Below are 27,390 nucleotides of genomic sequence, written 5' to 3'. Positions count from 1 at the left end.
ACTTGAATGGGATGAAAATGAATACATGTATCGAAACGTGCATATAGGTAAAACAGCATTTAAAGGAAAATTCACAGTATTAAATGCTTGTGTTATAAATGAACAAAGGTCTAAAATCTGTGATCTAAGGTTTGACCTTAACAGGAAGGAAAAAAAGAGCAAGTTAAACCCAAAGTAAGCTGAAGAGAGGAAATAGCAAAGATAAGAGCAGAAATCAATGAAATTGAAAACAGAAAACTCACAGAGAAAATCAATGAAACCAAAAGCTGGTTCTTTGTAAAGATCAATAAAATGGATGAACCTGGAGCCAAACTAATTAAGAACAAAAGAGAGAACGCACAATTCACCAATATTAAGAATGAAAGAGAAGATATCACTAGAGATCCTACAGATAGTAAAAAGATACTAAGGGAATATCATAAACAACTTTATGCTGACAAATTAAACAACCTGGATGAAATGAATAAATTCATTGAAAGTCATAAATTACCAAAGCTCATTCAAGAAGAAATTGATAGCCTGAATAGCCCTATATGCCTGTTAAAGAATTAAATTTGTGGTTACATCCTTCCCATAGAAAACTCCAGGCCCAGCGGCTTTATTGGTAAATTCTGCCAAACATTTGAAGAAGATACTATGTCAATCCTATATAAACTTTTCCAGGAAGTAGAAAAGAAGTAGGGAAGACAGAATCCAAAAACAGACCCACACATATACGGTCGACTGATTTTCAATGAAGGCTCCAAGGTAATTCAGTGGGGAAAGGAAAATCTCTTTGTGAAAATGGTGCTGGGCCAAGTGGATAATCAAGAAAGAAGAAAAGAAAGCCTCGACTCTTACCTCACGCCACATGCAAAACTTCACTCAAAAGGGCTAGATCTAAAAGTGAGAATTCAAACCATAATACTTCAAGAAGAAAACAGGAGAAAAACCCTTGGGACCCTGGGTTAGGAGCTAGTTTTCTTAATTTACAAATGAGGACTCAGTCATAGAATAGGATAAGGAACTCGCTGAGGTCTCATAACCAGTTAGGTAGCGGAACTAGTCTTCGAACCCTTAAATTCATACTCAGATTTGACGTACTTGACTGGCAAGGGTTTGGGCTCTGTGTGGAAGTGAATGAAAATGCCCATGACTGCTCCCTTCCCCTTCACATTCTGCTCTGGTCATACAAGTGTGCAGGCCCCGCCCCCCAGGGACAGATGGCTTCACCTGCCCCGGATGTGAACACTGCTGTCCACCACCAAACAGACCACGGCTTTCCACTGTCCTGGGACGAGTTGTTCAATCTAAACCTCCTGCAGCCCCCGCGCCCGGCCTGTGCTCATAATGTTCTCCTCTTCTCTGCAGGCCCACTTCCTGCTTATCCCTCAAGGATGCTCCTGCCTCCTTTAGGAAGCCCTCCTTGATGCTCTCAGCTTGCAGGTCTCCCCTCCTCTGAGGTCCTCAGGACTTTCTTGGATCTTTTGTTAGTCTTATCTCCCTTCCAGAAGGTGGGCACCTTGAGGGCAGGTCCCATGTCTGAGTTGTCTTTGTATCTCCCTGCACGGCGCCTGCTCAGGGCCCATCGAATGAATGAATGGATCTTGAGAAGCCATCGCGAGTGAGGGTCTTTTGTCCTTGGATCTCCTCGGAAGGTCAGGCCCCCACTCCACCCCTAGAAATGTAGGAAGGACTCTTTGCTCATCCTTGCTCTGTGAGTCCCTAATCAGGGCCAGGCAGGCCACAGGCACTGGGCCATCCCCTCTGTGCAAAGCCCCACTTCTCCCAATTGCACTGCAGTCTGAGCCAAAGCCCTGCCCTCCCGGCCCCCTGCAGGACCCTGCAGCAAGAAAAGTACTTAGGAGAACAGTTCATACAGGCCAAGGTGTTCGGCTACTGCCTCACAGTTTCTAAGAACTTCTTTCTTTGCTCCTGGCCCTAGTTTGTCCTGCTGCGGTAGCAAGGCAGAGATGGCAAGAGAAAACCCAAAGAAAATAGCTCTTGCAGGTTTCCCTGGTGGGGGCAGGAGTGAACGGTGGCCTGTACAAATTCATCTAGTCCATCCCCCTGCCTCTGGGGGCACTCTTGGTCTTTTTGGGTGGACAGTTATCTCTGGCATCCAGAAAACTTTCCCTGGGCTACATGTTTCCATGCCTCAGAAAGGTGTTTTTGACATCCACCCTCCATCCCTCCTGGTGGCTTGTGCTCCCCCCTTTCTGCGTCTGACCTGCAGTCCGGCATGAGAGGAGACAGGGGAAGGCAGAAGCCTGCATCCCAGGGGAGGGAGTGAAGAGCACCCGGGGTCAGGCCACCTGCTAGGCCTTGGAGCCGACACTGGGACAGAGTGGGGCTCAGCCTTCCTGAGGCTCCCTCCTTCCTTCCCACCCCCAGGAACTCTGGAGTATTTCCTGGGAGCCTGGGAGGTTCAGGGGCCTTAAGGATGGAGGAGGACAAGAGCTTCTATGGGAGGTCACATAGAGGTCCTCCTCTGGAAAGGGAGGCATCACATCCTGTGTGTGACACAGGGCAGGAGGGGCTGCGGAGGAGGTGAGAGGGGCCCACAGAACCCTGGATGAGACCAAAGCCCCATGCACTTGATGGTCTCTCTCAGCGCCTTCGGACAGGGGCCCCTGGATCACATCCTGAGTAGGGTTTTCCCCAGCCCAGACTCTTTCTGGCCCCGGGGAGGGAGCGATCCTAGGCAGCCCTGGCTCTGTGTCCCCCACACTCTAACACCCAGGAAAGCCTCTCGTTCTGTTGCTCACGGGATTTTTGCCAGAGGCGTGCGGGACACACGGGTAAAGGAGTGAGGGAAGTCTCTCCACCCTGCAGACCCTCCAAGCCCTCTCGGAAGCCGCGGCGCAGGACCCACCCATCCTTCCTGCGGCAGCCTGGTATGAATTCTTCCAACACGCCAACGCCAAGTTACCTTGCAAATGATAAGCTTGTGTTAGCCTAATGTTTTAATGATGAAAGGTACAGAAAGCACCCATTCCACACATGCCCTGGATGCCCTGGCCCTCACTCCTGTCCTCTGACCCCCACTCCTCCCGTCTGCGCTCACAGCAGGCCCCACTCTTCCTGCTCTCCCTCCAGGAACCCGCTTCCAGAAAACAAGGACTTGGCCTCCCTCTTGCAGATGGGTTCTCTCCGGATCTCCCGGAAGAAGTGAAGAAAGAAGCCCCACGGAGAGAGTGGAGGAGGCTCACGGTCACGTTCAGGGCTTGGCTTGGGGTGGAGAGGCTGAATGTCGCCCCTCTTCTTCTTTTTCTTTCCCCGAGGACTCCATGCCCTCCTGCCCCTCACTCCAGTCCCTGGTGCTACGGGCACGACCGGTGTCCTCCATCCTTTAGGGTCAGCTCTCTGGGCCAGTGTGGATGTCAAGAGTGAAGTTTCAGGGATCTGTCATCATCCCATGGCTGTGGGGCCAGGCAGGGCCATCCCAGGGTGAGGCGGGGCTAGGAGCTAGATTCTGCAAGACACAGAGCACCGGGATATTCCGCCAGTCCCGAGGGGGCACCTGCCCCTCCTGCCCCTGCTCCATGGGGAAGGTCACACTGTGACACGGTCAGGCCCGGGGGCTCTGCCATCAGGGGCCATGGGCTCAAATCCAGAGACACCGTGTGCTCGCTGAGCTTGGGCAAATTCCTCCCCTGGCAACCACTCCCAGACACTTTTGAAAACACCCTTTCAGGATGAGGCGTGTGCACACCCTGGGGCATTTTGCGAGTGGCTTCCCAAGGGCCTTGGCACAGACGCCGCAGAGAGAAAAGGTGTTCTGGTTCAGGGCCGGAAGGGCTGCTTTTGCACAAAGGTCAATTCTGAATAATTTAAAATGTTTGGGGGTTACTTTGTTTTCTATTCAAAATAGAAGATGGTTTAAGTGCTACAAAGGAAAAACGTTTTCTTATTAACATAGGTTATTTTCCTTACTGAAAAGGAGACTCCCAGTAAGGAAATCAGCAAGGCTTTTTGGGCACTAAATGGCTGTGTCTGGGCATGTTTACGAAGGTGTAACACAGAAGGCAGAAGGAGCCCTTTATCTCTTGTCTTGAAACATGTCGCAGGCCATACGGGGAAACTTAGGTCGGGGGTGCATGGCCCCCTAAGCCAAGAGCTAGTCCTCAATGATCTAGTTCATTACTGCGTCGTGCAGACAGGCAAATCACGGCCCCAGGAGGGCGACTGACAGCCAGCTGGAGTCACGGAGTTCCTGTGGACACGGCGGTTAGACGACCCTGGTACCCTGACCCCCAACCCAGCCACTCTCTCTGAGGGGACAGGGAGGGCTCCCCGAAGGCAGGCGGGCGGCTGCGCCTCTGACTCTCCTTCCCTTCCCCCCTCTGCCAGGGCGGCACGTTTACCTGTGACGATGAGGCTGGCCATGCTGACAGCCTGGCCCAGCGCGTTCTCGGCCACTGCCTTGTACAGGCCGCTGTCCTTGGGGGAGACGCTGGGGATGATGAGTGAGCACACGCCCAGCAGGTCGGTGCTGTACACTGCAGGGTTTCCCGCCAGGCTCTGCTCGTCCTTGAACCAGGTGACATGCGGCCGCGGCCAGCCCTGCACGGCGCAGCTCATGCAGCACTCGCAGCCCTGCGGCAACAGGTGGGGCCGCAGACCCACCAGGAACCGGGGCTTCTGGCTCAGGTTCGGCTCCCGGTAGCTTGGAGCCTTCACCGTGAACTTGTCTGTGGCAAAAACCAGGACGAGAGAGAGTTGGGTCAGTAAGCGAGGAAGGGATGGCCGAGGCGTGAGTCGGGGGGGCAAGTTTCCGGTGGAACGTACGCACTTTCTGGGTCCTTCTGCCACATCTTACCTGTCAATTTGGCCCCCGTGGCTTGACTCATTTTTTTTTATCCTTTTCTTAAAATACATTTTGGATTTTATTTTTTATTTTTTACTATAAGCTAACGCCCATTCCCTGTGGACAAACTAGAACGTGTGAGAAAGTCAAAAGGCAAAGGAATAAAACCCAAGCATAACCTCACTGCCCATCGATGACCAGAGCTAGCAATTTGGTGTGGAACCTTCCAGACATTTTTGTGTTTCAGAAATATGGAATCACGCATTTGATTTTATAATCTGCTTTTTCTAGTGACTACTTTGAAGGCCCACACCTGTTTGACTGTAAAATACACTTGGTTTTCAGAGAAACATTAACCTCTCTTTGCCCTGTGGCCTGCGGCTGATTTGAGAGGCCACCCAAAGGCATCCTGGACACGCAGACACCAACAGCCCTCTGCTCTCTCTGGATCCTCCCTGAGTCAGGGACACAGGACAGCAATGCAGGTGGGTTGAGCTAGCTGGGGAGGTGGGGAGCTGGGGAGCTGGGGAGGTGGGCAGGGCAACAGCTCCTGGCCTCCCGCTGGTGGTGGAGCCAGCGACACATTGAGCCTTGAGCCGCGCTCGGCCCCCTCTGCCGGAGCTGCCGCTGATGCAGCCCGCATCCCCGAGAGCTCACCTCGCTGCCGGGAGATGCACCAGGGCTGGCTGGTGTCGGAGGGCAGGCTGGCCCCCAGCTCGTTCTTGGCCACCACCCGGAAGTGGTACTCGTGGCCGGGGAGCACGCCCAGGAGAGTGAAGTGGTTGGTGTGCACGCGGTCGGCCGCCTGGAGCCAGGGCCCGTGCGCCGAGGAGCGGGTCAGCACCTCGTAGTACAGGGGGACGTCCCCGGCCTCGTCCGGAGAAGGCTCCCACTCAGCCGTCACCGTCCCGGGCACGTTCTCCTGCAGGCGGATGGGCCCGGGCGCCTTCGGGCATGCTGCGCGAGAGAGCAAAGGCAGCCGAGTTGGGGGGACCCAGTAGGGCACCCCAGAATGGACTTCTGTATGGCCCTCTTCCAGGTCCCCAAGTCTTCTGGGGTCCTGGGGAATGCAGTCTGGCCGTGCAGGCAGCTGGAGCTGTCTACGGTTATCTCTAGAGCGTGGAAAGCCTCTCCTACAAGAATCATTTGAATACACTCTGGCTTGTAAGTAAAATGACACAGGACATGGACAGTGGAGGGGCTTTCACAAGACTAGGTTGCAGAGCCCCCATTGTTAGCTGTTGGTCGTTTCTGTATTCTAGAAGCTCCTGCAGGGTGGGCAGGGTCTGTGTGGGAGTCCCAGTGGGGGAGGGCAACGTTTATCTCGTATGAGGACCACAGACAATGCTTCCAAGGCTCTTTCAAGTGAGGTAATGGCGGTGACTGTCTTTGCTCACTGACAGTCACAGACCGGGGAAGGGCTCTGACTTAACTGTCCCTAAGTTCCTGAGGCAGAACAATGGACCCCCCACACCCCGCCCTACCCCAGACTCTCCCTCTGTCTTTCCTCCTTCCTTTCTTCCAGCTCTTAGGAAGGGCTGGTGGTGTGGTCACTCCGTACACCCAGGCTTGGGACAGCAGCTGAGACCTGTGACCAGGCCAGATGGAGAGCTCCATGCCTGGTGAGTGGTGAGCCGGTGCCAGGAGCCCCTGCCCGGGCCAGCCTCACCTGCCACCCTGAGGGAGAAGCGGTAGGCAACTTCCCCGCCCTTCAGACTCCTCAGCACGACGGTGTAGAGGCCGCTGTCGGAGAGGCTGGCCACAGGAATCAGAAGCTGGGTGAGGCCATCCTTGGTGGAGGTCACATTGCTTCTCAGCAAGGGCAAGCCGTCCTTCAGCCAGGTCACCTCAGGCATGGGGACAGCCTGGGAAACAAGAGGAAAGAAAGGTAAGGAGGGGATGTTTTGTGGGGGTGATGGCATTGAAGCTGGGCCTAACATCTAAGTGGGGCGAAGAGCCTTCCAGAGGAGAAATATTGGTGCAAAAGCACAGAGGGGGGACATGCCTACTCGGGGAGAGGCTGAGAGGGAGTGATCCAGGGAGGCGTGGGGGAGGCTGTGGGATAGGGAGGAAGCAGGAAAGGAGGAGTCAGGCAAACCCCCAACTCCCCGTGAGATCCTCTGGCACTGGTCACCCTGGGCATCAGAGGCCAGTGGGGATGCGGACAGTAACTTACCTCACAGGATCGTTCTGAGGACTGAAGGAGTTAATAATACATGGAAAGCATGGAGTACAGGGCCGAGGAACACTCAGTGCGTGTTAAATATTTTTGGCACCATCATTGTCCTTATTATGGTCTAATAGTTAAGAACGTGTATTTCAGAGTTATATGTGGGCTTGAATCAGGCTCTGCCACCTGTGACTTCCCACACAGATGATGATGATTTTAACAACAACAATTAGTAATAGATAACACAAACTGGGTGCTTGCCATATGCCAGGCACTACTTATGTGCTTCCAATGTTGTAATTCCTTGAATCCTCAGAAAAATCCTTGGAGATAAGTTACTATTATCCTCATTTGACAGATGAGGAAGTTGGAACACAGAGAGGTTAAGACATTTATCGGAAGTCAAACAGCTAGTGAGTAATGATGCTAGAATCTGACCCCAGGCAGTCTGAGCTTCCAGCCCCCACACTGCTCGGCAGCTATCCTATCCATACAGCACAGGTGGTGTTGGTGGAGATCATCCTGAGGCAAACGCAGGATGTCACGTGCTTGTGCAATACTCATAACTCAATACTCAGGTCTTTCTAAAGTCAAAAGGGACTATCCACGCTGCAGCTGCACTGAATTCCCAGACCAAGCAAGGAGAGAGGCAGAGAGCAGTGGGCTTCACAGTTTAGAGGTGCACTAACAGAAGCTACCACTAGAGGGCGTTGTAGACAAGCGCAGAATGGCCACCGAGTGGCCAGGTGGGGACCCTGCCTTCAAGGGGGACCCTGCCTTCAAGGAGGACCCTCTCCCTTCCTCACTTCTGGCCTGATTTCCAGCACAGGCCTGGGCCACTGGCTGGGGACCAAAAAGGAGCGGGGTGAAAGAGAACCACAGGGCTGAGTCTGGCTCCCCTCCCCACTCCCCATGAGATATACTCACTTCAAAATAGACAGGCACACGAATGGTGTCCCCAACTCTGACCATCAGCGAGTCCCTTGTGCTGGAGTCCATGAGGAACTTGGGACGGACTGGAACACACGAGATGGCTCGTCACCTCCCTCCACACTTGGGTCCCAGCCCCAGGTCTCCAACAAGGCAGAGCTGGAGGGGGATGTCTGGGCCAGACTAATGGATGCAGAGATCCATGCAGGGGGTGGGAGAGGGGCTCTGAAGGAACTGTAGAGGGAGCTGGGAGGAGAATTCTGGGGGGTGCGGGGCAGGGACCTGCAGGAGCTGGTGGGGAGATGCTAGCCAGGAAGGAATGGGAGCTGAGAAAGGAAAGCCATCAGGGAGAGGAGTAGGGTTAGGAGAACAGAGGACAGTGAAAAAGTCATCTAACTCTTGTTTTGCAGATGAAATAAACACTGATGGGAGGCAGGGAGTGACAGTCTTGAGCCCACATCCAGCTGGGGGCAGAGCCAGGACAAGATTCCAGGATTCTGGACTCCAGGTGCAGTGGGCCGTTCATTGTACTCGTCTCCCTAATTGTAACTGTGTCAACTAGGGCCTGTTGGGATGGCCCAGGGCCGCTGCTTCCAGCGATTAAACCCAAGGGAAAAGACAATCCACCTTTGGATAACAGGGAGCTGGGGTCTTCTACTCTGCACATGAACCGCGGGTGTTGAGCAGCACTTAGACCTTCTTAGGTCACGCTTGGGAAGCAGCAAAGAATCCCGGAGGGGGCCTGGACTCTGGAGTCAGAGTCACCTGGTTTAAATCCTGGCTCTGCCACATACCAGTGGCGTGACCCAGGGCAAAGCACCTTTGACCTCAGTTTTTCCTTATCTGTAAATTGGGGGTAAAAACATTAACCCTGTAGGATTTTTATGAGTTGTCATGAGAAAACAGTTCTGAATGGACCTGCCTAGTCCTGTGCCTGGCTTCTAACAGGTGCTTGATAAAAGACACGTCATTACACCAGGGAAGGGGATCCTGGCTCAGCAAGTACATGGCTGCTGCTCAGAGGTCTCTCTCGGGAAGGGCCAGCAGGAAGGGAAGGCGATGGCACTCACCGGCAACAGGCATGACTTGCACTAACGTGTCCAGGGCGGTGGGCTGGCCACGGCCCCCGTCGTTAACTGCTGTCACTCTCACGAAGTAGCTCTCTTGGGGCCGAAGCCCTTTGGCTGTGAAGGTGGTGACTGGCACGGTGCCCTCGTGGCAGGGGCTCCACTGCAGACTGTCTGAGCCCCGCAGCTCCACCACGTATCCCTGGGCTCTATCCCCATCCTGCGCGTCCGGCTGGGCCCAGCTCAGGGTGATGCTGGTGTGCGATGTGTCTATGACTTGGAGGTCCCGCACGGGCCCAGGGGGTCCTGGCCAGGCACCGTGGGAAGGTCAGGAATGGCATCACCCTCTCTGGAGGGAGGCCACTCAGTGGGGATATTCACTAGTTTTCCCGTGGGGGGCTGGGAGTCTCTTCACCCACCTGTTCACCCACGTCCCCTAACTCCCATTCTGTAATTCCTGAAATCTGGTATCTCAGCTGATGACTTCCTGGGCTCCAAGATCCCAGAAGCCTAGAATTCTATATCTTTTGATTCTGAGCTCTAAATTAGTCGAGACTGCCCTTTGGGCACTCAGTCCATATTTATTCTTCTCCTGTTAAGTGGGAAGGAGAATAACACAGGGCCTACCTACCCACAGGGGCTTTGGAACAAAGGTGTGATGTGTGTGAGGGGGGGAGCCTTAAAGACGCTGGTTTCTAGATCCCATCCCCAGAGACGTGGATTTCATTGGTCTGGGGTACAGCCCGGACAGTAGGAGTTTCAAGAGCTGCCCAGGTGTTTCTAAATCTGGGCGAGGATGGTGTTTCTCAAACTTTAATTTGTTCATAAACCACCGGGGGATTTGGTTAAGACTACAGATCCTAATACAGAAGGCCTGGTGAGGCCTGAGATTCTGCATTCCTAACAAGCCCCCGTAATGCTGCCGGCCCAAGGCTCATGCTCGGGAGCAAGGGCCTCGGAACGGTCGTGATTGGGACGGCTACTATAGGAAGGATACTGCTTATGCTACTTGTGGTCTCCACTCCCTATCAGTGATGAGAGAGAGAGAGAGAGATTGATAAACTAGGATGGGGTTGGTCTACTTGCAAGGAAAAAAATGCATGTGTCTGCTTTCCCCTCCCCATCCCATATTCTGCCCTTTCTAGGACAAAAACTTAGACGCCACTCGAGCCATTAAACTTGTACCATATTCTATTTTTGCTGGATTGATTCCAACAGCCCGGACACCTACAGTGTGCCAGGCCCTGTAGGGATACAAAGGTGCTCTCGAGGTGACCATGTGGCCAATTCAGCGAGTGCCAGAAACGTGCTGCTGCCCTGTGGCTTGTCATTAGCAGGCTCACAGGGCTCACGAGATAAGAGGCTCCTCAGAGACATACAGAGCCTTTTCCAAGCCGTATGCTTGGAATGAGATTTTTGATGGGTGGTTTGTGGAAAAGGTATTCTCTCCTCCAATTTGGGAGATTTGGCTCAAAGTAGGACAGGTCCCTTCCCTGTAGGGCCTAGAAATATCATAGGCCAGGTGTTAGAAGCATCTTTGATCACAGAACTTTTTGGCTGTTTGTGTTGTTCTCAACATATCTATTGACATCTCTCTGTGGCTTGATGTCTGAAATCCCAGATAAGGAAATGCTGTTCTAGACCAGAAGTGGAGGCTTCTTCTTTATTTCCCTAGTTCCTGGCACAATGTTAGCCATTGTGACGGAGGTGATGAGCGAGGATCTGCTGGGTAGTCAGTGGTGAGCTTCCACGGCGACCTCCCACCTGCCCCACGGCGATGACAAGCCCTCACTGGGGTGGGCGGACGGTTATAGGATAGGAGCAGGTGGGCCAGCTCGAGGACTGACCTGCCCAAAGGCTGAGGAGCGAGGAAAGCGTTCCCAGGAAGGGGTTCTTCTGATCCCTACTGCCTGGCCTCTGGGCCTGTTTGATCTTAATTCCCCAAGGTCCCTAAAATATGCCTTTCCCCAGCGGCCTTTCGACCCCTGTCTTCCAGCCTTCCTGACCATGTCCTTCAGGACAGGCTCTGACCTTCCTACAGCCCATGTCCTGTCCCATGGGCTCTAGAACTATCCCCTGCTCATCACCACTGCCACCCCCAGCCTGGGTTAGTGCTCTACTTACTCATGGGGTCCCGAGCAAAGACGGCATCCGATGGGGGCCCAGGCTCTCCGGGGCCAGAGGGAGACACAGCGGTGACCCGAAACTCATACTGACAGCCCTGCCGCACGTCCACCACGGTCCACCTCCTCTCTGTGAAAAGCCCATCCCACGTTCATTCCCCGGGACAGGACCAGGTGATGGGCACACGATGGCCTGGTGCCTCCAAGCTCTGGAAAACACCAAGCCTAGGGCCCCAACACATTCCTCCTCTCCAGCCAGCCAGCTAGGGGTGACTCGCTGTCTCCAAAGAGCACTGCCCAGGGTGTGAGAGGCCCCAATCCCTGTCTGGTTCTGCCACTAACTTGCTGAGTGGTTTTGCACAAGTGCCTTCATCTCTGGTTCTCTCTGCCTTATGGACTTCTAAATGTTGTTATAAATCTATATAGATTTATAGATCTGACAGAATGACTAGATAGTGAAGTTGGGAGAATGACCTTAGTTCACTACCCTCTTTCCAGAGATGAGGATCCTGAGGTCCTAAGTGGCACAGCCCTGGCTAGAAACCTGGTCTCCTGACAACCTGCTGAGGGCTTGGAACCTGTTCTTTCTCCTGCAAATGTTGGCTTGGACGTTTCTGAGTTCTTTCTGATCTCCGAAAGCACTTTCCTGGAAACTGTAGGGAAGGTAGTAGGACAGGGGCCACGTCTCCTCATCTAATGGATGAGAAAGGTAAGATCCAGAGAGAAGAGTGCATTGCCTGAGGTCAAGGCCAGAAGGAGAGGGGCCAGGGCTAACAGCTGCATCTCTGGCTTCCATCCTGAGACTTCTGTTAAACCAGGGTTTCCTAACCTTGGCACTGTTGGCATTTGTGGCCAGCTGATTCTTTGTTTGAGGACATGGGGACAGGACGGGGGCATGGCCTTGTAAACTGCAGGCTGTTTAACAGCGTCTCTGGCCTCTTCACACTTGATTGCTACCCCCACCTTCCCGCACTTCAGTTATGACAACCCAAAATGGCCAGACAACTGTCAACTGTCCCCTGGGCGTGAAACCACCCCAAGTGAGACGCACTGTAGGAAGGGATCTGGCAAGAAGGTGCCGCTGCACCCTGGAGCCAGGAGGTCATCTAGGGACGCTTTGGGGGCCAGGGTGATGTGAATCGTCCATTCAGGCCCACTCACCAGGCACGGGCTGGACATTCACTGCCATCCAGGTGTTGCTTCCCTTCTTGCGCTTCTCGATCAGGTAGCCCAGGATGTGGGCACTGCCAGGGCCCCGGGGCGCTGTCCACGTCAGTGTGATGCCCTGGCTGGAGGCCGACTGGATGGTTGGGCTTGAAGGGGGCCCAGGGAGAGCTGGAGGAGCGAGAAGGGGCAGGTCAGCCAGAGGCCGAGGCAAGGTGCCAGCTCACAGTAAGGTCCTAGGGGACAGGGAGTGGGGCATCTGGGAGTGGGCCACGTTCTGTTCTTTCCTAGGGAGTGTCAGGGGGGCTGAGCTCTGGCTGTGGCCTAGGAGCCTAGACGCAGCCCTGAGGCCCCTCAGCCTCAAGTCCCCGGAGGGAGGGCATGTGATGGATGATGGTGCTTGCCCCCCCACCAGGTTCCTGAGAAAGTGGGCTCTGCTTGTCCACCCCTACTCCCAGAGAGCCACGGCTGGGAGAAGACCCCATAAACCTCGTTTCCTGATTGCCTGCCAAATCCCAAATGAAGATGAGGTAAGGAGTCTCCACAGTGCTCTGCAAGGGCCCCAAGACCCCCCCAACACCCGCCCGAGTCGCTCAGAGTCTGGGGCAGTCCCACCCACCCTCTGGGCATGGTGGAGAGCCAGGGAACACTGGGGCCCCGTCCATCCTCTTACCCTCGGGAGCCACCAGCACCTCCGTGGACTCCAAGGCCTCCCCGGCCCCCTCAGAGGTCACAGCCTGCACTCGGAACGTGTATTTCTTGCCCTGCTCCACGTCGGCGTCGGTGAAGGTGGTGCTGTCTACAGGGGCCTGGCCCGCCCTCAGCCACGCGCTCCGGCCAGCTTGCTGCCTCTCCACCACGTAATGCTCCACGGCCCGGCCCCCGTCGTCCTTTGGGGGCCGCCAGCGGAGGCAGACCCCAGCCCCCTGGCGATTCTGTACCTCCAGGGGACCTTGTGGGGCCTGGGGCTTGTCTGCGGTCCCACGGAGAGGAGCAGGAAAAGAAGGGGGGGTCAAAGGAGCTGGAGGGGAGCGGTGCTAGACCTCCCCCCTCATCAGCGGACAAGCCTGCGGTGGGGTAGAGTACCCAGAGAGCCTTGGGCGTTACCTGGAAGTGTCCCTGGTCTCCACCCCCCAACTCACACATACACCCACAGAGGTGACTCGAAGGCACCACTGTGGGCGGTAGAGGCACCTGCTCAGCCCTCTGGCCACAGGCAGTCCTAACTTGCTGGCACTGTTCAAGGCTGGGGGCCACCCCCCCACCCCAGCGATCCCCCTGGGCCCAGTGCCTTAGCTCCCAGAGAAGCCCAACCAGAGGGAGCCCAGCCCTGTCTTCCTAACCAGTCTGAGGAGGGGAGAGAGGACACAGTGAAGCAGGTGTGGATCTTAAACAGCATGCAAATGAGGATTGGAGCAGGGGGGCACACTCTGGGCCTGCTCCTGCCGGCAGGGAGGACCCAGAACCCCGGGACCCTTAGGCCTTGGCTGGGGGGAAGGCTGGGGCTGGCACCTATAACTTGCAGGGTGAGCTCGGCCTGCACAGAGCCTCCCTCGCTCTTCAGTGTCACGCTATACCGGCCACCGTCCTTCCTGCCAGCGCTAGGGAGGCACAGCCGAGTGAAGTCATCCCCCAGGGCCACCTGGACCCCGTGGCGGCTGCTGCTGCCCACTTCGGCCCCGTCCTTTCTCCAGACAGCCTGGACTGGGAGGTGGCTCTTGAAAGGGATCTTCACTGTCACCGGCTTCCCAGCCTTGACCACCAGTGGCTTTCTCAGTTTCTCTGCGACATCAGGAGCGATGACAGGGCGATCTAGGGATATAACAGGGTCAGAGAGTCCAAGGCAGCCAGGGCACTGTGCACCGGGGGAATGGGGAAAAAAGGACCTGGAGAAGGAAGTGTAGGCTGAGAGTAAAGACCACCCCCCGTGAGGACAACCGAGGGGATGGAGGGGCTTCATCTGCAGCAGGAGGGAACAGGGCTTGACCTCCTCAAGGACTTCCTGACAAAGAACAGGGAGGATACAGTTGGCTTTTTAAAATCACCTTCTCGGACTGCGGATGAGATTAGGCACTGGCTGCAGACTAGCCACACACACAGGTGTTTGGAGGTGGCACATACCACCTGGCGCACAGAGACTGCTGAGCAGGGAAGGGAAGGGCTGAGCCTCACCGTGGACGCTCAGCGTGGCCTCGCTCCGCTGGTGGCCGGCTACGCAGGTGTACCTCCCAGCCTGAGTCCCCTGCACACGGTCAATGAGGAGCCTGTGCACGAGGCCATCTTGCTCAAAGACGACTCCATCCCGGGCGCTGAGCTGCAAACAAGGGCCGCGGAGGAGCCCGTCATCCCCACCCCTGTCCAGCTCCTCCTGGCGGGGGGAAGCAGGGCCCCCTACGAATGCAAGGTAGGAACTGTAATCACAGCAACGTCGATGGAACGCTTGTGATGCACCAGGCGTGTGCTAGTACTCTCCATACTTAGTACCTCATTTAATGTTGCAACGACCTTATGGAGTCAGTACTATTATTGGCCCATTTTATGTGTGAAACCAGAGGTAGGTGGCAGTGCTGGGATCTGAAGCCCCGGTCTAGCTGATGCCAAGGCCCATGCTCTGAACCACTGAGATGTCCATCCTCCTAAGAGGACAGGCGTGGCGGAGGACAGAAGGGCTGTGCAGAGGCAGGAGAAGGCCCATCTGGTTGGGCCGAGGTGGCGTTTGTACCATGCCTTGAAGGACAGTAGAATTCAACAGGCGCTGCGACAGGACCGGCATTTTGGATGAGGAAGAGGCATTTGGGAGAGGAAGGGGTGTGTCCAGGGGGGAGCGAAGAGAGTACACATCTACATAAAAACCCAGTTTTATTTTAAAAACACCAGTGCGCTGGCTTTAGGCTTCTCCCAGGGTAGGTGCTCTAGTGAAATGAAGAATAAAAAGTCTTGGGGCGCCTGGGTGGCTCAGTCTGTTAGGTGTCTGCCTTCGGCTCAGGTCATGATCCCAGAGTCCTGGGATCGAGCCCAACATCGGGCTCCCTGCTCAGCTGGGGAGTCTGTTTCTCCCTCTACCCCTCCCCCCGGCTTGTGCGTGCACGTGCTCTCTCTCTCTCTCTCTCTCATAAGTAAAATCTTAAAAAAAAGAATGAAAAATGTTTCTTGCAAAGCCCCTACCCTCTACTCCTTGTTGCTTCACTACTCCCCATCCACACCCCTCCCCCCTCCCTCCACCCATAAACTGGTCGGTAAAGCATGGGGGGCAGTACCTTGACTCCATCTTTAAACCAGGCAACAGGGCCCAGGTCGCGTGTGAGGGTACAGGAGAACACAGCAGCCTCTCCCTGCTGCACTTCCATGTCAGCCAGGCCCTGGGAGAAGTGGCCCCTGGGGCCTGGAGAGACACAGAAGGAGTCTGGGGGCTGGTCACCCAAGGATTTCCCCCAAGGCGCAGCCTCCCAGACCATGGCCTGAGCTCTGGGAGGGCACCATGTCCTGCCAACTGGGCTGAGCCCATGCCAGCAAAACCAAACCTTCCAATTTTCTCAGCAGGGTCTAGGCTAGTATAGGGGACCTGGGGTGCAAGGTGGTTGAAGGCCCCCCCCTTGAGTGACACAGATGAGAAGTCTGAGTAACCCACAGAGAATATTTCAACACCTCTAGTTTTTTGGACATAGGGTGTTAAGACAGAGACCCAGAGACCTCTGAGACCCTCAGGGCTTGGAGCCCACCTGCACGAGGAAGGAGAGGTTGGTTTCTGGGTGGGAAGAGATCCCTGAAAATGGGGGGAACTGGCAGGGCAAACTCCTGGAGCTGGAGGCAGAATTGAGACCGACACAGTCATCCCTGTCCCCCTAGGCACTACCCCACTGGAGCCATTCCCCTGAGAAACACCTACCTTGGGTCTCCCTGGGGAAGCCGCCAGTGCCAGGCTTGTATCTGGATCTGGGACTCTGGGAGGCATCTCTCCCCTGGCCATAGATGTCCGATCTGCCCTCCAGGTCACCTCTCCTGCTGCCAAGATGACTCAGGGGCTCCCAGCTCTGGTCTTCGTGCAGAGTCACCCCTCGGCTCTCTCTGTCCTCTCCTCCCAGTGGCTGCCCAGAACCTCTGGCCTCTTCTGCTCCCCTTCTCTTTGCTGTTCCAGCCTCCACCCCTGACTGTCTTTGAGACCTGCTCCTGAGCTGGCCAGGCCTTCTCTCTGACCCTCCAGACTCTTCTGCTCCCCATCCCTCATACTCCTTTAGGGCCCCTGGACCTTGGGCTTTGTCATTCTCAGCCCCCAGGGACCCCTGATAGCCCAGGGACCCTCTTTCTCCTCTTTGTCCTTTGTCTAGCTGAAAGCCCAGGCCCTGGATGCCCCCTGATCTCTCCATAGAGTCTTTTCTGCCCAAGGTGTCATCTAGATGATTCCAGGTTCCCCGAGGCCCTAAATCCCCAGGTTTTGGGGTAAGGCCATTCTCCCTATCAGTGAAATTCCCCTTATCCAGGATGCCTGAGTCTCCCGAGCCAGTAGACCTTCCCCATCCAGGACCTGAACCTTTGCTCTCCAGGAACCATGGGTCTTGACACCCACCAGCCCCTTCTTGGCCTGGAGCACCCTTCCTGCCCCTGAAGCCCTCTGGCCCTTCATGGATCCCCCTGAAAGTGGCATCTTTCTCTTGCAGAGATCTAGAAGTTCTGGAGCCTGGGGACTGATTCTCAACACCTATGCTGCCTTGGCCAAACCCCTCGTCTTCCCTGCCTGAGACCCCAGTGTGGCTTACCCCTCCTCCATCCGCAGAACCTGACATTGATTTACCCCTTTCCCCAGGCATCCCGCCGCTGTCCAGAACCTGGCCTGTGCCCACCGAGCTCCCGCATGTCGCTCCCACCCTTCTGCCTCCGAGCAGTGAGTCCCCACCTGCCTGAGGTGCCAGTCCCCCCAGGCCAGCTGCTCTACTCCTGTCTGCTGTCCCAGGCCCTGCTTTCCAGAAGTCCTGCTCATGTCCAGGCTCCTGAGCAACTGCCCCTGCCCTGGTCTCACCCTCCACTGTCCCTCGACCATCAAGAAACCCAGAAGCCTTCATACCCCCTGCTTGGCCTACAGACCTGCCCTCCCTACTGGGAGCCTCTCTGTCCCCAGAAGATCCTGGGATCCCAGCAGCATCTTGCCACTCTCTGACACCTGATTTTCCCATAGAGCCAACAGCTCCTAGTGCCTCAGGAACCCCTGAGGTTCCAGAGGCCCTGAGACCATTCTTGGAGCCCTGGCTGTCTGAAAGAATCTGTGGACCTCCTTGAATCCCCTGCCTCTCTGGGTCCCAGGGGCCATGCCCGCACACGGTGCCATCTGCAGTGCCCGGCATTCCAGCTGTCCTAGAGCCCATTCCAGGACCTGCCCCTTTCACAGATCCCTTTCCTCTGCCCCTCTCTGAACCATCCTTGGAGCTTGTGCCACCATCAGACCCCTCTGATGCCATCCAATATTGTGACCCATGCTCGGTGGCTTCCTGGCTGCGGGGTCCACCTCCAAAACCCGCTCCAGCCTGAGTGCCTGATCTTCTGAACGTCCCTGAACCGTCTCTGTAGCCTGCTTCACCTTCTGACCCTATTTCTCCCGATCCTCCGGAGCCTTCCCTATAATCTGCCTCACTTCCGGTCCCCAGTTCCCAAGCAGCCCCCAAACCATCCTTATAGCCTGCTTCACCCCCCATCCCCATTCTCCCATAACCCCCCAAACCATCCTTATAACCTGCTTCACCCCCTGACCCAATTCTCTCAGAATCCCCCAAGCCATCCCCACAAACTGCCTCACCTTCTGATCCAATTCTCCCAGAACCTCCCACACCATCCTTATAACCTCCCTCACCCCCTGCCCCCATTCTCCCAGAACCCCCTAAGCCATCCTTATAACCTGCTACACCCCCTGAGCTAATTCTCCCAGGACTTCCTAAGCCATCCCTATAATCTGTCCCATCCCCTGACTCCATTTTCCCAGAATCCCCTAAGCCATCCCCATAAACTGTCTCACCCCCCATCCCTATTCCCCTAGGACCCCTCAAGCCATCCTTATAACCTACCTTACCCCCTGACCCAATTCTCCCAGGATCCCCCAAGCCATCCCCATAAACTGCCTCACCCCCAATCCCCACTCTCCCAGAACCCCCCAAACCATCCTTATAACCTGCCTCACCCCCTGACCCAATTCTCCCAGGACCTCGTAAGCCATCTCTATAACCTTCCCCACCCCCTGACCCCATTTTCCCAGAACCTCCTAAACCATCCCCATAACCTGTCGAACCCCCGATCCCTATTCCCCCAGAACCCCCCAAGCCATCCTTATAACCTACCTTATCCCCTGACCCAATTCTCCCAGAATCCCCAAAGCCATCCCCATAACCTGCCTCACCCCCCATCCCCATTCTTACAGAACCCTCCAAACCATCCTTATAACCTGCTTCACCCCCTGACCCAATTCTCCCAGGACCTCCTAAGCCATCCCTATAACCTGTCCCACCCCCTGTCCCCATTTTCCCAGAATCCCCTAAGCCATCCCCATAACCTGCTTCACCCCCAATCCCCACTCTCCCAGAACCCTCCAAACCATCCTTATAACCTGCTTCACCCCCTGACCCAATTCTCCCAGAATCCCCAAAGCCATCCCCATAACCTGCCTCACCCCCCATCCCCATTCTTACAGAACCCTCCACACCATCCTTATAACCTGCTTCACCCCCTGACCCAATTCTCCCAGAATCCCCAAAGCCATCCCCATAACCTGCCTCACCCCCCATCCCCACTCTCCCAGAACCCTCCAAACCATCCTTATAACCTGCTTCACCCCCTGACCCAATTCTCCCAGGACCTCCGAAGCCATCCTTATAACCTGTCCCACTCCCTGGCCCCATTTTCCCAGAATCCCCTAAGCCATCCCCATAACCTGCCTCACCCCCCATCCCCATTCTTACAGAACCCTCCAAACCATCCTTATAACCTGCTTCACCCCCTGACCCAATTCTCCCAGGACCTCCGAAGCCATCCTTATAACCTGTCCCACTCCCTGGCCCCATTTTCCCAGAATCCCCTAAGCCATCCCCATAACCTGCTTCACCCCCAATCCCCACTCTCCCAGAACCCTCCAAACCATCCTTATAACCTGCTTCACCCCCTGACCCAATTCTCCCAGGACCTCCGAAGCCATCCCTATAACCTGTCCCACCCCCTGTCCCCATTTTCCCAGAACCTCCTAAACCATCCCCATAACCTATCTCACCCCCGATCCCTATTCCCTCAGAACCCCCCAAGCCATCCTTATAACCTGCCTCACCCCCTGACCCAATTCTCCCAGGACCTCCTAAGCCATCCCTATAACCTGTCCCACCCCCTGGCCCCATTTTCCCAGAATCCCCTAAGCCATCCCCATAACCTGCTTCAACCCCAATCCCCACTCTCCCAGAACCCCCCAAACCATCCTTATAACCTGCCTCACCCCCTGACCCAATTCTCCCAGGAACTCGTAAGCCATCCCTATAACCTTCCCCACCCCCTGTCCCCATTTTCCCAGAATCCCCTAAGCCATCCCCATAACCTGCCTCACCCCCTGACCCAATTCTCCCAGGACCTCCTAAGCCATCCCTATAACCTTCCCCAACCCCTGGCCCCATTTTCCCAGAAACTCCTAAGCCATCCCCATAACCTGCTTCACCCCCCATCCCCATTCTCCCAGAACCCTCCAAGCCATCCTTATAACCTGCCTCACCCCCTGACCCAATTCTCCCAGGAACTCGTAAGCCATCCCTATAACCTTCCCCACCCCCTGTCCCCATTTTCCCAGAATCCCCTAAGCCATCCCCATAACCTGCTTCACCCCCCATCCCCATTCTCCCAGAACCCCCCAAACCATCCTTATAACCTGCCTCACCCCCTGACCCAATTCTCCTAGGACCTCCTAAGCCATCCCTATAACCTTCCCTACCCCCTGGCCCCATTTTCCCAGAATCCCCTAAGCCATCCCCATAACCTGACTCACCCCCCATCCCCATTCTCCCAGAACCCCCCAAACCATCCTTATAACCTGCCTCACCCCCTGACCCAATTCTCCCAGGACCTCCTAAGCCATCCCTATAACCTTCCCCACCCCCTGACCCCATTTTCCCAGAAACTCCTAAGCCATCGCCATAACCTGCTTCACCCCCCATCCCCATTCTCCCAGAACCCTCCAAGCCATCTTTATAACCTGCTTCACCCCCCATCCCCATTCTCCCAGACCCCTCCAAGCCATCTTTATAACCTGCTTCACCCCCTGTGCTAATTCTCCCAGGACCTCCTAAGCCATCCCCATAACCTGCTTCCCCCCCTATCCCCATTCTCCCAGAACCCCCCAAACCATCCTTATAACCTGCCTCACCCCCTGACCCAATTCTCCCAGGACCTCGTAAACCACCCCTGTAACCTTCCCCACCCCCTGATCCCATTTTCCCAGAAACTCCTAAGCCATCCCCATAACCTGCTTCACCCCCAATCCCCATTCTCCAAGAACCCTCCAAGCCATCTTTATAATCTGCTTCACCCCCTGAGCTAATTCTCCCAGGACCTCCTAAGCCATCCCTATAACCTTCCCCACCCCCTGGCCCCATTATCCCAGAATCCCCTAAGCCATCCCCATAACCTGCTTCAACCCCAATCCCCATTCTCCCAGAACCCTCCAAACCATCCTTATAACCTGCCTCACCCCTTGACCCAATTCTCCCAGGACCTCCTAAGCCATCCCTATAACCTGCCCCACCCCCTAGCCCCATTTTCCCAGAATCCCCTAAGTCAACCCCATAACCTGCCTCACCCCCAATCCCCATTCTCCCAGAACCCCCCAAACCATCCTTATAACCTGCTTTGCCCCCTGACCCAATTCTTCCAGGACCTCCTAAGCCATCCTTATAACCTGCCCCACCACCTGGCCCCATTTTCCCGGAATCCCCTAAGCCATCCCCATAACCTGTCTCACCCCCCATCCCTATTCCCCCAGAAACCCCCAAGCCATCCTTATAACCTACCTTACCCCCTGACCCCATTTTCCCAGAATCCCCTAAGCCATCTCCATAAACTGCCTCACCCCCCATCCCCATTCTTCCAGAACCCCCCAGTTCCTCCTTATAACCTTCTTCACCCCCTGAGCCAATTCTCCTAGGACCTCCTAAGCCATCCCTATAACCTGTCCCACCCCCTGACCCTAATTTCCCAGAACCTCCTAAGCCATCCCCATAACCTGCTTCACCCTCCATCCCCATGCTCCCAGAATCCCCCAAAGCATCCTTGTAACCTGCCTCACCCCCTAACCCAATTCTCCCAGGAACTCCTAAGCCATCCCTATAACCTGCCTCACCCCCTGACCCCATTTTCCCAGAATCCCCTAAGCCATCCCCATAACCTGCCTCACCCTCTATCCCCATTCTCCCAGAACCCCCCAAGCCATCTTTATAACCTACCTCACCCCTTAATCCAGTTCTCTCAGAACCCCCTAAGCCATCCCCATAACCTGCTTCACCCTCCATCCCCATGCTCCCAGAATCCCCCAAAGCATCCTTGTAACCTGCCTCACCCCCTGACCCAATTCTCCCAGGACCTCCTAAGCCATCCCCATAACCTCCCTCACCCCCTGACCCAATTCTCCCAGGACCTCCTAAGCCTTCCCCATAACCTGTCCCACCCCCTGACTCCATTTTCCCAGAACCTCCTAAGCCATTTTCATAACCTGTCTCACCCCCCATCCCCATTTTCCCAGAACCCCCCAGTCCACCCTTATAACCTGCTTCACTCCCTGCACCAATACTCCCAGAATCCCCCAAGCCATCCCCATAACCTGCCTCACCCCCAATCCTCATTCTCCCAGAATCCCCCAAGCCATCCTTATAACCTGCCTCACTCCCTGACCCAATTCTCCCAGGACCTCCTAAGCCATCCCTATAACCTGTCCCACCCCCTGATCCAATTCTCCCAGGACCTCCTAAGCCAGCCCTATAACCTGCCTCAGCCCCTGACCCCATTTTCCCAGAACCCCCCAAGCCATCCTCATAACCTTCCTCACCCCCCATCCCCATTCTCCCAGAACCCTCCAAACCATCCTTATAACCTGCTTCACCCCCTGACTCAATTCTCCCAGGACCTCCTAAGCCATCCCTATAACCTGCCCCACGCCCTGACCCCATTTTCCTGGAACCTCCCAAACCATCCCCATAACCTGTCTCACCCCCCATCTCCATTCTCCCAGAACCCTCCAAACCATCCCCATAACCTATCTCACCCCTTGACCCAATTCTCCCAGATTCTCCCAAGCCATCCCCATAACCTCTCTTACCCCCCATCCCCATTCTCCCAGAACCCCCCAAGTCATCCTTATAACCTGCCTCACCCCCTGACCTGGTTCTCCCAGAACCCCCTAAATCATCCCTATGATCTGCCTCACCCAATGAACCCATTCCCTCAGGAGTCCCCAAACCTTTCCTATAGTCTGCCTCATCTACAGACCCCATTCCCCCAGAAACCCTGACACCATCCTTATAACCTGCCTCATCCCCTGGCCCCATCCCCCCAGACCCAAGACCCTTTGATCTTCCTCTATAAGCTGTTCTGCTTCCAATTTGCTGAGACCCTTGAATTCCTGATCCTCCCCCATGACCAGGCATGCCACCAGACCCATAAGCCCGTTGGCTCTCAGAACTGGCCCCAGCTCCAGAGGCCCTAACACCAAGGTCCCTGGTGCCAACCCCATCATTCACTTTGTCTCCTGCCTTCAGCTCCATGGTTCCTGCTTCCCCTGAACCACCTTCACGGCCTCCTTCTCCAAAGGCCCCCAGAGCCCCTGAGGCTCTGAAGTCCCCATAGTCTCCAGTCTGATCCCAAGGCCTTATTCTTCCAGAGACCCCTGGTTCTGCTTCTACATGTCCCTCCCCAACAGCTGCCATGGTTTCAGAGGCCCCAAGGCCCCCTCTACCCACAGACCCCACTGTCCCAGGACGCCCTAGGCCACCGCTGGAATGATGCCTTCCCCCAGGGCCAGTATCTCCCCAGGCTTTGGATGCATCCTTGGCCCCTGGAGGCACCCTGGCTTCATCCATGGGTCCTCTATCAGGGCTACCTGAGCCACCCTCGAGATTAGCAAGTTTCCCAGAACCCCTTATTGCAGGACCATAACTATCTTTGTTTTCAGACCACATTCCCCCAGGCACCCCTGAGCCATGCCTATAACCACCCCCTTCCTCAGACTCTGTTCCCCCAGGTGCCCCAGAGGCAACTTTGCCACCAGTGCCATAACCAGATCCCATTTCTCCTGACACTGCTGAGCCGTCGCCATAGCCAGCCCCATTCTCAGGACCTAGTCTTCTCGCATAGCCTATGCCATCGCCATACCTAGATGCCATTCTCCCTGGACCTCCTAAGCCATCCTGGTAGCCTGTCTCACCTGTGGGTCCTTTTCCTCTGGAGTTCCATGACCCACTCCAGAAATCTGGTTCAGAACCTGTTGCCCCTGGACCTCTTAATCCATCAGTGTCTCCTAGTGTCCCTCCAGACTCCTGAGCACCCAGGCTTGGAGACCCAGTTAGCCTGTGGCTTCTGGTATACACCCCCTGACCAGACCCCATCAGTCTAGCACACTGGGTACCACCCACACCACCTTCCCCTTCACCAGACCCCAACATTCCAGGCCTGTGGTGGGTCCTGGTTTGGCTGAGGCTGGACCCTGTGTCATCCCAAGGACCTGTGCTCTCAGACTCTACTCTGCCAGCACCCTCTGCTTCCCACTGACCTTCTGGCCAGCCTTGGGAATACTGGAAGCTTCCAGAGCCATACCCTGCCTCACCCAAGTCTCCAGCTGTCTCCTGGCCCTCCCTTCTCCTGGGCCCCTGTAGGCCCCTCTCCCAGCCCCTGGGAACTCCTGGGCCTGCAGGGCTGGTTTTGTAGCCCTTTCTCCCACCCACAGACTTCCCTGGGCCTTGATCAGCTGTCTGTAGTGACCCCTCAGCTTTGGCCTCAGGCCCCCCTCGTCCCAGGAGGAACTTTCTGCTACCAGGTATTGATGGTTCCTGGGCGTTCTCTCCTATAGATATCTGCCCTCGAGACTCCTCTGACCCCCAGTAGCCCCCTGCTTCCCCATCATCAGCATCTCTGCCTCCCTGAAAGCCCCAGGACTCAGGGCCTATGCCTGTCTTGGAGCCTCTTTTTCCAGGATACTCCTGGGCCCCAGGACCACCTGCCCCACTGCTGTCTCCAGCTTCCCCCAGGCCAGTCCCCCTGCCCCACACTGCCCTTGTGGCTCCTCTCTGTCTTTCCCTGCTCAGATCACCCTCTCCCTCCATCTCAGCTAGGCTTTCCCCCTGCAAAATCATCTCCATCACTCCCTCTTCTGACCAAGAGCCCACAGGACCAGACTGGGATCCCTTCAGGGCTGTCTTTCCTCTCCCAGGTCCTAAATGAGCACTGAAGGGTTCTTCCTGGCTATCCCTGTCCAGGGGACTCCCATGGTCCTCTCTGTACTCCTTTCCTTCCCCACTGCTCCCCAGTCCTCCCGCCTGAGGGTACCTGGATTCAGCCTCCCAGCCTCCTGATATCCTACCGCATCTGTCTGCATCACTGTCTCTGCCATGATCTTGCTGTTGACCTTCCATGAGACCCAAACCTGATTCTAGGCCCTCTCCCTGTACATAGGGGCTCCCTGGAAGGCTTCTGACCCAGCCTCCCTCTCTGTGGAGCTGATTTTCCCCAAGGGGAATAACCATGCCTCCCTCTGCTTCCAGAAAGCCCTTTCCTGCCCGCCCAGGGCCCCAGGCTGAGCCAGCTGCCCCATCACTCCCTATCAGGGAGTAGCCATGACCACCAAGGCCACCTGTCTCTAGACCAGCTATGAGCTGTAGCCCGGAAGCAGGCCTGGCCCCATTGAGGGAGCCCTCCAGGGGGCCCTGCTCTCTGGGTTCCCCTCCCTTGCCGGTGATGCTCCTGGAATCTTCTGCTTTTGAGGTCTGGGCTCCTTGGGCTTGCAGCTGACGGTCAGCACTTGTGGTCAGAATGCTTTTATCCTTCCCTGCTTTGGTGAGAGGTCAATGCCCCCATTGAGAGACAAAAGAAAAGACCTGTTAAGTCAGGCCAAGGCACCTGTCGGGCCCCAATTTCTTTGCCTGACCCTCAGTTTCCCCAGTAGAGAAAACGTTGACCATCTCAGAAGGAAGCCAGGGTGTACCAGCTCACTGATAGATGAATCCTATCACCACCTCCCCCAGCCCTGTACCCACAGCCCACCCTGCCCTGCTATGTGGTTCATGAGGAGTTTTGGAGAAAATACATAACCTAAAACTCCCCTGCTTATCAAACTGCCATGAACAGCTGCATGATTTTTAAAAGATCTATTTGCTCACCATCTGCCTTACAAATGCCCACTTGACAGTGTCCTGAGATCACCTTGAACCCAAATCCATAGGGGAATTTAAGGGTATTCTCTGGCCTGACCCAGGTTCTCATCCATACTGAATCTGAGCCAAGCCCTGGCCAGGACCCTCAGGCCATCTTGAATCTGTGCCCCCAGAGATACTTCCAGAGGACCATGGAACACACACAGCTGAGAAGGACCGGGCTGGCTGGAAAGGCCCAGCATTGCAGTGGGTCAGAAATAGATCTCAGGGGCCTTCCTCATTCTTGGAGAAAGAAGGAATACTCAAGAGCAAATGGCTGACCAAGGGAAGCCCCCGCTCCTGGCCTTTCTCGTGCCCTTCTCAGCCCCCCGTCTTGCCTTGGTAGAGGCAGGGAAAGATAGAGGTATGAGCCACTCACCTTCAACCACCAGCCAGGCAGTAGAGCCGTGGAACCCAGTGCCCAGTGAGTAGGGGCCCATGTCTGAGAAACGGACCCCCCTTACCACCAGCCGGTGGGTCAGCCCATCAGGGGACACAAACGCCTCATATTTGTTGCTGGGCTGGAGTGGCCGGTGCCGGAAATTCCAGGTGGCGTTGGGGCAGGGGTTGGAGAGAACACACTCGAAGACAGCATCACTCTGCTCTTCACAGTGCACCTCAGCTAGCGGGACCACCACTCGGGCGGGGATGGCTGTTGGGGAAGCAGGAGTGGGGGCGTCAGCGTGGCAGCGTGACACAGCGTGACCTGACGCAGCCAGGCCAGGAGCTCGGAAGCCCAGGTTCACACCAGCTCAGCCACAGACCCCCTGTGTCACCTGGGGCAGGTCCCCTCCTTACCCCAGGTGACAGTTGCCAACATAAAACGAGGAGTTTAAATGAGGTTATGAACAGTAGGACTGTTTCCAGCTCTGGAATTCTGTAATCCGAAATTCAGAGGTTATGTCTGGGGGTAAGATGGGTATGTGAAGAAAACTGATATGCTGACCGCCATGTTCTCTTATAAATCCTAGGACCACCGCCCAGATAGGTATTATTATTTCCTTTTCACAAGTAAGGAAACCCAGGCTTACCCAACTAAGAGGCAGCCCGGGCAGAATTTACACCCAGGTCTGGCTGACGCCAGAGCCCCTGCTCCTTCCCCCCTATGCCACGCCATTTCTCAGCTTTTCAAAGCCCTGTCCGGGCATACCAGGCCTGCTGGAGCTCTCATGCCCTCTTTCTTCCTCAACCTTGATTTAGAACCATGTTCTAGATGTTCTATCTGCCCAAAGCTTTCTTCTCCAGGCCTCTTCTCCTCCCAGGAGGCCTCCGGATCTGCTCCAGCAGGGGGTGGTGGTGATGCGTACACAGTTACTTGAGGGGATGGGACAGAATTTGATGAGAGAGGAAGGGGCAGTTCCCAGGTGGGGAGGGGGCATGGGAGGCAGAGAAGGAAGAGGTCTGTACAGGGCACAAGGACGCCTAACCTGGGTGGACCTTCTTGCTGGCGAGTGTGGGAGGTGAGAGTCTGCAGCAGAAAGGAGTGAGGCTGTGGAGAGAGCCTGTGAAATTAGCCTGGCTCTAATCGGGAGACAGACCCTCTACTGCAGAACGTCTGTGAGCAGGGTCATGGTGTGGACATGGCATGTCTGCGGCTGGAACTCAGGACAGCGCAGCTCAGCATCAAGAGAACACAGAGCTCGGACCAAGACTTTTGGAAAGCAGAGATCATTTCAGTTTAACCACCTGGGTGTGCATTCCTCTCCCTCACAGTCTTTGCAAGGCCGGGGGGGGGGGGCAT

At 55.7% G+C, this 27,390-nt stretch overlaps 1 protein-coding gene across 1 annotated transcript in view; it reads right to left on the bottom strand.

Moving 5' to 3' along the window:
* Positions 1-27,390, bottom strand: part of IGFN1 (immunoglobulin like and fibronectin type III domain containing 1) — a 56,130-nt gene that overhangs the window by 14,657 nt on the left and 14,083 nt on the right. The window contains exons 10-23 of the mRNA XM_040634510.1: positions 26,029-26,301; positions 25,250-25,288; positions 16,130-16,279; positions 15,501-15,625; positions 14,416-14,557; positions 13,756-14,055; positions 12,917-13,216; positions 12,241-12,414; positions 11,081-11,209; positions 8,960-9,262; positions 7,887-7,975; positions 6,459-6,654; positions 5,447-5,746; positions 4,347-4,673 (exon numbers count right to left, since the gene is read on the bottom strand). Coding sequence (XP_040490444.1) covers positions 4,347-4,673; positions 5,447-5,746; positions 6,459-6,654; positions 7,887-7,975; positions 8,960-9,262; positions 11,081-11,209; positions 12,241-12,414; positions 12,917-13,216; positions 13,756-14,055; positions 14,416-14,557; positions 15,501-15,625; positions 16,130-16,279; positions 25,250-25,288; positions 26,029-26,301 — 2,847 coding nt within the window. The remainder of the gene's footprint in view (positions 1-4,346; positions 4,674-5,446; positions 5,747-6,458; positions 6,655-7,886; positions 7,976-8,959; positions 9,263-11,080; positions 11,210-12,240; positions 12,415-12,916; positions 13,217-13,755; positions 14,056-14,415; positions 14,558-15,500; positions 15,626-16,129; positions 16,280-25,249; positions 25,289-26,028; positions 26,302-27,390) is intronic.

This window comes from Ursus maritimus, unplaced genomic scaffold (assembly GCF_017311325.1).
Source record: "Ursus maritimus isolate PB19 unplaced genomic scaffold, ASM1731132v1 scaffold_2, whole genome shotgun sequence".
In the NCBI taxonomy this organism is placed as follows: Eukaryota; Metazoa; Chordata; class Mammalia; order Carnivora; family Ursidae; genus Ursus; species Ursus maritimus.
The sequence above is the reverse complement of the archived record's forward strand: the minus strand, read 5'-3'. Positions and strand labels throughout refer to the sequence as shown.